Source organism: Phyllostomus hastatus, unplaced genomic scaffold (genome assembly GCF_019186645.2).
Source record: "Phyllostomus hastatus isolate PE091 unplaced genomic scaffold, TTU_PhHast_1.1 phas_scaffold_78, whole genome shotgun sequence".
NCBI lineage: Eukaryota > Metazoa > Chordata > Mammalia > Chiroptera > Phyllostomidae > Phyllostomus > Phyllostomus hastatus.
The window spans coordinates 70,788,758-70,799,700 of record NW_025334041.1 but is presented as its reverse complement, the minus strand read 5'-3'; the positions used below and the strand labels follow the sequence as shown (position 1 = coordinate 70,799,700).

Below are 10,943 nucleotides of genomic sequence, written 5' to 3'. Positions count from 1 at the left end.
TACAAGGTGGACAAGAAGGCTGACAAGAAAACAATGGATTCATCTGAAACATGGTGGTTGGTGGATTGCTTTACAGATACTCCAGCCCACTAGAAAGATGAATAAGTAGGTCATAGAACAAATTAAGCCTGAAACATTTGCTTGAGGCAAAAATGACAAAATTGAAACTGTCCTACTTCAGGCACACTGTAAGAAGGGAGGGTTCTTGGGAACAGACAGTAATGCTGGGAAAAACAGGATAGCAGGAAGAGAGGAACACCAATGTGAGACAGGTTGGCTCCGTAAGAAAGCAACAGGTCTCAGTCCACAGGAGCTGAGTAGGGTACTGAGCACAGGACACTGTGGACATCAGTCATTTATGAGGTTGCCAGGAGTCAGGGACACTCAATGGTATGTAATACACACAGAGTAATGAGCCAAGAAGTATGGGGCCTAATAATTCACAGAGCTGATATTTTTTCTGAAATGCTATAGTTAGCTATGTATCAACTTTTCAAAGAATAAATTCTGTTTTAAAAAACAAGAGATTCAAGGATGAACAAAACTATAAAATATTATTCCAAGAACTCACAATCTCGTTTAAAGAGATAAAATTCCATTGTGCCCACAATGATTTTCTCAACTGTAGCACGTGGTCGTTCTGTTCCAAGAACAGAAGGTTCTGTTCTTTGTAATGTGGATGTTTAAGGGCCAGACACGAGACTCACATTAGAATGCAATTCATGACTTGACAGGGTAATTTACTGGCCATGGTGTTCAGAGAAAAAAGTGCTTTAATACTACTGGAAATTCACTACATTGGGCATATCTTCATAATTCTGATTGATACTATGAGGATTGAATGGGGGAAATTAGAGAAAGATATTTAAAATAAAAACATAAAACTCTGGTTATACAATTCCTTCCAGTTACACAATTCCTTTGGGTTACAGAAAGAATCCTTCATAAATCTGCAGGAATAAATTATTGATCTATTCAAACCTCTGCCATTAAGCAGTACAGTTACCTTGTAAGTCTGGAAGACTCTTAAAAGAGTTATGGATTATTGTAGAAACACTTAACTTCTCAGTAAAGCTGCCACAGCCCTACCTTTACATTGTTCAGTTGACCGCGTGAGGGGTGAGAGTAAGAATGAGAAGGTATGTGCCCTGTGTGTACTGAAAGAAGTGTAAATTATGAACTGTATTCCTTCTGATGCAATCATGGAATGGCTTTGCCACATTTGCTCTAATAGCTGACAGCATCTGTAAATTCTAAACCTAGATGGATATTGGGAAGCAATCATGAAGCAGTTAATAAAGCACTCACTGTGTGCCTAGAACTAGGCTTGTTACAATGGGGAAACAGAAAAGTAAGGAGACACATATGGGTCTTAACTTCAAAAGCATAAGATCCAATTTAAAATGTGCTGTAGAGATTCTAAATATTATGTTTATGTTAATCTAATGTCCTTTCTTACGCCCATATCCTTTCCAAAATAGGCAGGTTGATTTGAGCTTTGCTATTTTAATGAGTGTAACGATAATGTTTGTGAAAGTTATAAAGTAATTTTATATTTATACTTTAAAATAATAATTCATTTACCCCTTAAATCTATGCACAGTCAAAATTATCCCCATTTCATAGAGAAGGAACTAGACATGAGAGAAAACACTTGTAAGTCATATCAGAACAAGAATATGAATTTGTGGGCTTTAAACCTCCAGCCCTCGTAAGTTCTCATTTCCTCCCTACCTCCTAATTCAGGAGTATCAAACTCATTTTCACCGGGGGCCACATCAGCCTTGTGGTTGCCTTCAAAAGGCTGAATGTAATTTTAGGACTGTATAAATGTAACTTCTCCTTAACTAGGGGCAAGGAGCTTGGCACTGCCACCAGGTAGAAACAAGGTGCTGGGCCAGATAAAACAAGATGGAGGGCTGCATTTGGTTCACAGGCCTTGTGTTTGCCACCTGTGTTCTAATTTATAAAATGGCTTATGTGAATGCATATACAGAACTTACTTACTAATCAACTGTTCTTCCAGTGTTAAAATAATTAGGACTAGAAAGAAAAACTACCATTTAAAGTCCTATACAAGTCAACAGACACAGAAACCTAACCCAGTACTATTTCAAATTTCGGCTGCTTAGGTTGCAGCCTAACTGGGATTTGGTGCATACGTCTGGGTCACAGGGTAGTCGTCAGGAAACAGACCAAACCGCTGAGGCAGAGTTTGAAATCACTCTAACATGTGGTTCATTTTCGAGGTTCAGAATGAAGTCCTAACTGGGAAAGCTCTAGAGACAGGAGTTTGGAGCAAAAACTAAACAAGATATAGGAAAACACTTGCTTGATCTAAATAATGATCATCTGGGTATTGGAAATCAATATCCTGATACATCCTATCCTGTTCAACATCAGTGAACAAGCATAAAATTTGTTACAAACCAGTATGAATGCTTAAGTCACATCTCAATCAGTGAATCAAATCCATCCTTTAAGACACAAGTTACTTCTATTATCTGTAGATGTTTGGCTTCTAAAAATAGGGGCATAACTTGTTAGTGTACTACAGTGTAAATCAAATTACATGGATTCTAAAAACACCAATTCACCTTGAGGAGGAGCTTATTCATTGGAGAAAATGTCCACTTACTAAATTTTGGTGAGAAAACAGGAAAAAAAAAAGGACTGCAAAATAATCCAGGTTGACAGAATATACAGAATATCCCCTCAGCTAATGTTATCGCAATAAAAAAGCATCACAAATAGAAATCATTATTTTAAATATAAATAAAACATTTTCATATAAAATGTATTGTTGAATTTGAAAGTAAGTCTAAACTTTCTTGTAATATAGTCTCCAGGACATCAGCTGTTGCAATAGGGACTCGAGGATACCAAGTAAATGAATATTATAATTTGCATTAATGGTTTTTAAACCTTACTTTTTAATTGACCTTTTAACATCTGTCTTAGTAAGATATCTTCTGTTGCTCTGACTGGTGTCACTTCGTTGGGCATCATTCCACAAAGAGAAAGGTTGCCAGTTTGATTCCTGGTCAGGGCACATGCCTTGGTTGTGGGCCTGGTGTTTGGTTGGGGCACGTGCGGGAGGCAACTGATCAATGTTTCTCTCCCTTCCTCCCTCCCCTCCTCTCTAAGAATAAATAAATTAAATCTTTAAAAAAAATATTCTGTTAAGGATTTGGATTATATTTGGTCTTTAACAAAAATATAGATAATTTATATATCATAACAAAGATATATAGTTGTATATTATATATCATATATGTATATATAAGTATATATGATTATATATAATCTTTTTTGTCAGTTTTATCCATTTCAAGGATACTGAGTAAATGAACATTATAATTTGCATTAATGATTTTTAAACCTTACTTTTTAATTAATCTTTTAACATGTATTAGTAGTAAAAAATATCTTCTGTTAAGAATTTGGATTATATTTGGTTTTTAGCAAAGATAAATATATAATCTATATATAAAATAACAAAGATATATAACCATGTAACATTATAATTATATACAATATATACTTATATATAAGTTTATCTAAGTATACTTATAAATAAGATATTAAATATACAATTTTTGTCAGCTTTATCTATTTCAAGGAGTTTTCAATGAACAATAAAGTTTGTTTTAGACAACAAATCAGAAAATACTTTCTATGGTGGCTTCCAACTGCATTTTTAACCCCAAAATGGTATCCAGAGCCATTTTAGGCAACATCATAACCAAAATATAAATAGCAGGAATTCACGTTCCTTTAAACACAGTGAGCTTCTTAGGCTAGCAGGGTCCTGTTCACTTAACCCCATGGAAGCACAGAATCAGAGCAATAAAGGTCAAGGGTTAGGAAGTGAACATAAAGGACAGGCATTAACATAAACCATATACTATCTGAATGTTTTGTTTCACAGAAATAGTTTCCTACATATTTTTTTAAAGATTTTATTTATTTTTAGACAGAGGGGAAGGGAAGGAGAAAGAGAGGGAGAGATACATCAATGTGTGGTTGCCTGTCACATGCTCCCTTCTGGGGACCTGGCCTTGCGACCCAGGCATGTGCCCTGACTGGGAATTGAATGGGCGATCTTTTGGTTCGCAGGCTGGCGCTCGATCCACTGAGTTACATTAGCCAGGGCTCCTGTGTATTTTCAATATCACTTTTCAGGAGTAGCTGTTGTCACCCAAGGACTGATTTCCTGCATTGTCATCATCTTTTACACCAAAATGCTCCTTTTCAAGTTCCTTACTGTAATTGTTACTAGCAAATACTGTCATAATCCTCTAGTTCAAGACATGAATATCTGTGTAGTACTTAGTTTCCATTATAAATAATAAAGGTATAAAACAAATAAGGTTGCCATTCTTTTTTATACTGCAATAAATATACAAGAATGAGTATAAATTATTTTTTATAAAAATGCAATTTCTAACCAGTTTAGAACACTTCCAAACTATCAGGACATGGAGTATGTATTTACTCTGTTATAGAATGCCAGTCACATGAGATCTGAAAAATTCTTTATTGGTAGCCACACAGTTGACTATAACATCTCTGTGTTTTCTTGCTATTCAAGAGAAAATATGCAATAACTACAGACTCTCACTGGATCTTTTAAAATTTTATAAAAATTGCCAAAGTCATGATGAATACAATTATTGTGGATATATCATTTGAAAAAGTAATACAAATTATGCTGCTAAAGACAAAAAACATTAAAACACATAAACATCACAATGTGACAGCAGTAACTTATAACTATTTAATATGAAAAATTAAATTTAAAAAATTGTATCAGAGAACTTGGGAATTTTTCACTTTAGCAAAACAATCTATATATATCTAATTCCTATGGTACAATAAAAATACTTTTAAAAGATATGACATTCAAATGCTTTATTTACACAAATAATATTGTCCACACTAATAAAAGTGATGCCCTAAAACATGAACTGCTCTGCTAATTGTAATTAAAAAAATGTTTTCTTTACTTCATTTTACATTTTTGTTAGCAGTTAGCATTACATATCAATCCGTTATGTGTTGACAAATACAGAGGATCCTAGTCAAAATACTGTTTCCCAAAAGTAATGTACATCATATTGCTTGAAACAAACAAATCATATAAAAGTGGTAATCATTTATCCAAACATTGATTATGAAAGACAACTGGCATATATTCAGGCAGAGTGTTGAGTTCATATTGGTTTATTTACAATAAAACTATTTTTACCGACACTAACATGATAAATAAGTTTCTATGTCAATTGCTACAGTCTCTTAAATTTATAAAAATATTATATAAAATACCACAGCCTTTAGAGGATATAAATTCATGTGGTTCTGATACTAGCAGCTGAAAAGTGTTTATAATTTAAAAATAAATAAACTATAGAGGTAAACCAGTTACAAAACAGCAGAGGACTGCAATGGTCACGACTGAAAAGAATTGCCTAATTATAGCTAGCAAAATGGTGAAGCAGTTGGATCAAAAGTTTTAAAAACCTCTTTCAGAGATTTGTCATCTGTTTCTCCACTGGGGTCATCATCTGGGGTGGGGCTCTGCTGTCCCATCTGCCTTGACTGCCTTGGATCACTGTACTGGGGTCTAATTAAGCCTGTTAATGCCTGAATGGGAAGACTATGCACTGCGGGGACCTGAACTGCACAGGAGCTCCGGAGAACATTCGCCTGTGGGTCAGCTGGCCCATCAACAGTGACTTCCACATTTGGGATGGTTTTCTGTGGCAGGATTTCTTCTCCAGGAGAAAGCTCATTTTTGTCACCGCTTTTTAAACCACTACCTTTTTTCTGGTTCTCTGCATTTTCTGTTGCTCGCTCTGGTGTGGATGAAGAACCATGTTCCCTAGGGTCATACAAACTAATACCACTGAGAACTGAACTTGGAGTCCCCAGTGGAACGCTGGCTGAAGATGAGAGTTTAGGGGCATATGGAGGCAAAGTCCCAGGCCCAGAGTTGCTGGTTACTGCCACGGAGGGCTGTGACACACCAGGGCTTGGCTTGGCTAAGTGAGGGGCACCCTTTGATGCATGTGAATCCTTCGTAACTGCTTGCTGAGAAGCTGCACTGTGCAGTCTGTGAAGTCTAGGATCACATTTTTTTTGCAGCCTGGGGTCTCCTAATTTACTTGCTGAACTGTGCAAGTCCCCAAATTGTTCCAGGTAGCCTTCTCTGTTTGTTGTATTAATTTTGGCTTTGGCTGCTACTTTTGAATCGATGGGCACTGTGCTTTGATGGAGATCACTTTTTGCATTCCATAATCTACTGAGCCTCTGGTCAGCTATAAGCGGGGGCAGAGGTAAAGTAATTGAAGATACAGGGTCAGGTTTTGGTAAAGGGACTGGAAGTAAGTCTTCTGGAGCCCAAACAATGTGTTTTGCGAAGCTGGGCTTGGTGAGTGTAATATCCATTTTAATGTGACTGAACTGTCTCAGCTGCGACCTTGGATCCTGGAGCACTGCACCAGGGGGAGAGTCCAGAGGTATTAAGGAAGCTTTTTCTCTCAGTTCTCTTTCTGTGTCCTCTTCCTCATCATCTCCTCTCTTGTGTTTGACATTAGTGCCAGCATGTGCATGATGTAAATCACACTTGACTGCTCCAGCTGAGGAGCCTAGGTGCCCACTTCCATTCCCTCTTAGTTTCCTGGGATCCCACACAAGTCTGAGACCCTGTGTGGTAGACTCGGATTTTCTAATGTCTTGCCTTGGGATGGTCCTAAGTCGAGGATCAACAACCTGGTTTTCTTTACTCTTCTCTTTAGCAAGTCTTGGATCAGTAGGAGTGCCAGGTTCCAAGGAAGACTGTTGCTGATTCCTTAAAGTTTCTGTTTGTTTCTGTAATGTTTTCAGTATTGCTTTGACACTGCTCCCTTCATCCTCTTCGCTACTGGAATACCAGTTAACAGTATCATCTAAATGCAGACAAAGACTTATTATAAAGAATGAAGCCTTTGGATTTGGCCTTAATTAAGATAAAAAAGCACACGCTATTTCTGAAATAAATGTAGGGTTTCAACACTGGAATAAGATAGGATGTGGTATGACAATGATCAATTCCATTATTATAATCTATAAAGAAAGAGCTGTAATATTAGAACACATGCAGTGTCGTTCCAGCCAGAGACAGTTGGGGCCTCATTCTAATTGGCCAAAGAGAAGTTAGCATGGATGTGGTATAATAGGGTTCAGGTAGAAGGGAAAATACTCTGGGAAAGGAATATTAAAAAGCTTTGGATCTCTTTAATTCAAGCATCCCTTAGGCTCTGGATTTATCAAGATAGCAATGGGAAGACATAAAAATATATTTGGAAAGAAAACAAAACACTAATAAGGAAGCAATGGGAACTGAGCAAATGAGAGGTGAGGTAGAGATTGTTTATTTATAGTTTACTATATTTTGAGATGTAGTAAATTTTTTAAATGTGGCTACATTAGCTATTCAAGCATTAAATTAAACATAACAAATAAAACTAACATGCTTAAGTTTATATACTTGAGCTTTATGAGAACACTTTGGGCCTTACTCCTAAAGTGTGTTTATCCCTCATGTGTTAGACACAATGTTAAGAAGCTGAACTATCTATCGGAGGCCTGCTCTCTAGTCAAGTAAAAGGTATGATAGGATGAGTCTCCTCTTCTCCCTTCACAGACACAGACTGACTGAGTTGGAGACACACACACACACACACACACACACACACACACACACACACACCTATTTTAGACTATCCTGGATCAACAGACCATTGTAGATATTCCAATTTTACCTCCTTGCACTGCTTACTAATATTTTCTACCACATGAAACTCTAGTGTTACATACTTAAGTTTGAACCGAGCAGTGCTCACAAAACGAGAACTTTTTAGAGCAGGAATGTGGTTAGATGTAGAATACATTATGTCACAATGGCAAAAGGTTTGACTGGTATCTCAGGGTCTGGGAAAATGACTTCTAGACACTAGGTCTCTTTCCTTCTTTTCTTTGACCCCAAAGTCTAGAGCTGGGCTTGTGAATCACTTTAAATATTTCTGAAGAGTAACTTCACTCCTCACAGAATTTGTTACCTCATCCAAATAGGTAAGATGCTATCTTATTCTCACTTTCATGTCAATATATTTTATAAGCAGTAAAATCCCTTTTGGAATGACAATGAATATAGAACAGAAGGAAAGTGGGACAGCAGAGGTCAACAGAAAGCAGATACTAGATAGAAAATTATGGTTAACAGTTTTCTATCAAAGAACAGCTAATTTATAAGGGCATTAAAATCGATAAATGCAAACACAAAGAAGCCCTAGCTTGTCACAACTTTTTCTGTGTACAGAGAAAACAACACTTATAAAACATCACCAAAAATTGTATAATATTATAGTATAAAATCTATCATTCAGAAAAGTTTTGATTTTTTTTAAATTAAAAAAATCCTCCCATGAGAATATGTTTACTGATTTGAAAGAAATATTGATGTGAGACAGAGACATTGGTTAGTTGCCTCTTGAACGTACCCCAACTAGGGATCAAACTTGCAGCCTTTTGGTGTACAGGACAATGCTCCAACCAACTGAGCCACCCAGCCAAGAATGATTTTCTTGTTTATGAAAGCATGAAGCTCTGTAAGACTTTATAGAAAGCCTACCATTAAATAGTTGTTTCTAGAATTAAGTTTTCGCATTTAAAGGAATAAACATAAATTGTACAGGAAATGAAGTTATTAGGAATCCCTCATTTCCCTGTGATGTTAAATAAATGAAGAGTTATAGAACAAATAATGTTTACATAATAGCTTTTAACTACCTAATTTTGTTTATATACATATACATAGTTTTACATAGTTCTTCATAAATTCTATGTTTAAAAATGGCCAACTATATCAATTTTGTAATTTATAATAATTGGATGTTTTAAACATCTCTTTTAACTAAATCAACTGCTGTACACTTATCAATATCAAAAATACTAAGGTAAATTTATTGTCTGCATATAATCTTTTATATTAAATATAATATTCCTTAATCATATAGCAGAATCTGAAGTATACAGACTATGCCCATAAAAATTTCTCTAATAACTGAATCATTTTGAAGTTAGTCTAGAAGTCAAAATTCCTGAACCGTAAGGTATCCTGTTCCTTTTCTGTTTCTTTTCTTCCAAAACAAAAAGTCTGTTCACTTAGACCTTACACTCTAATTTCAGATCTAATCACTGGTTCAACTCAAACGCTCTGAAATTAACTGCTAAAATGTTGACAGTGCTAGAAACTACAATCTCCAAAAGAAAGGAGCTACCAGGTAAACCGAAAATAGGATAGATAGTTCAGAGGAACTCATTTTTAAACATTAACCTATTCAAAGGCATTTCAGGAAATGAATGACCCAAACAGGCAAGATGCTGCCATAACATCTGACATACCTTCTTCCTTGCTGGGTGCCCTCTGAGGTTGGGTGCTGCTTGGTTCTTCACCTTCTTGGTATTTCTGAGTAAGTCTAACAAAAAGAGCTCTCTGCACTGCAGGGAGGAGACATGGTGCAGGCAGGGGATCATGGCCTGTCATGTTACTGCTGCCATCACACCCACTCCCATGGTGAGAGGAGTCTTGAAGAATGGGAGGCTGATGCTGAGCAAACTCACCATGCCACAGCCCATCTACACACATAACATGGAAAAAGACAGACATTAATTCATCACAAAACTCCACTAGGGAATACCACTGTAAATTATAAGAAATTGAAGCTCTAATGATAATCACATTTGGTTAGCAAATTAGTGATTATAAATACTTTTTAAAGTTATCTCAAGTTCTACTGTTACAAATATTTGTTTAAATTTTAAACATTTTAAGGTCTAAATTTCATCACACTTTACACTTAGATTTAAAACATATTTTCTTATAATTTTAATGAAAAATAGGACTCCAAATATTTAAAATTAGAAGTGAGTTATTCTGAAAGGTAAACTTACCGCTAGAGTTATTAGGTGGCTGAAAATTAGGTACAGCATGATGTGAATAGTAATTATCATAAAACTCAGCTGGGTTTTGTAGGGACTCATAACTGGTGTTGAGCTGCATTTCAGAACCATGCAGGTGTGATGAGCCTGGAGCACAGTGATTTTCTCTGGGTACTTTTATCATGTGTTCTGTAAAGCCTGGACAATGGTATGCACCACTCATACCTGGTGCTGACAAGGATGCATCTGGCTGAACGAGTACTCCAGCTTGGCTGTGGGAACCTACCACTCCATGTGGACCAGGCGGCAAAGGTGGGCTCAGTGGCACTGGTAGACCAGGAGGTCCTGCACATGGATGATGTCCAGGGGAGCCTGGGTGCATCACAGGACTATTATGTCCCTGAGACATATTAGGTCCAGGACCTGGACTTGACCCAGAACTATAAATATGCTGAGGATGTGGGCTGCTTTCCTGAAATTGTGGTCCTGGTGGCGAGGCACTGCTATAAAATGCTGGTGGCCTGTAGACAGAAAGAATAATATTTCTTAGTTCAAAGAAAAAAGGGAAACAAGAAGGTCACATTTCTAAATGAATGTTAGTTACATGTGTTTTTCTCTATCAGAATAGAATACTTTTTCTAAGAAGCCATTTATTCCAAATTATCTGTAACTGGAAGTGCCCACATGTGGATCTTGACTTCACCTTAGCTCAGTTTCTTAATTGCTGTTTATTATCAGTTGTTCTAAAACTTACTCATTATTGGTATTTTGAAAAATACAGGAAGTACAAAGATAAATAAATCACCCCTAATCCCACCACCCAGAGATAAATGTTTTTGACTGATTCTCTTCTAGTTCTCATTGCAGTGTAGAGAGACTTGGAAGCTGGGTTAAGGATTCTATAGATTAAGATAATGGGAGGCAGCAGAGGATAGGGACACAGAGGACGTTGGGAGCAG

At 36.5% G+C, this 10,943-nt stretch overlaps 1 protein-coding gene across 2 annotated transcripts in view; it reads right to left on the bottom strand.

The window, feature by feature from the left end:
• Positions 1 to 4,521: 4,521 nt before the first annotated feature.
• Positions 4,522 to 10,943, bottom strand: part of ZC3H6 (zinc finger CCCH-type containing 6) — a 59,231-nt gene continuing 52,809 nt past the window's right edge. For both annotated transcript variants that reach the window (XM_045827199.1, XM_045827200.1), the window contains exons 10-12: positions 9,997 to 10,505; positions 9,448 to 9,681; positions 4,522 to 6,950 (exon numbers count right to left, since the gene is read on the bottom strand). In XM_045827199.1, the coding sequence (XP_045683155.1) occupies positions 5,482 to 6,950; positions 9,448 to 9,681; positions 9,997 to 10,505 (2,212 nt within the window). In that variant the 3' untranslated portion in view covers positions 4,522 to 5,481. The remainder of the gene's footprint in view (positions 6,951 to 9,447; positions 9,682 to 9,996; positions 10,506 to 10,943) is intronic.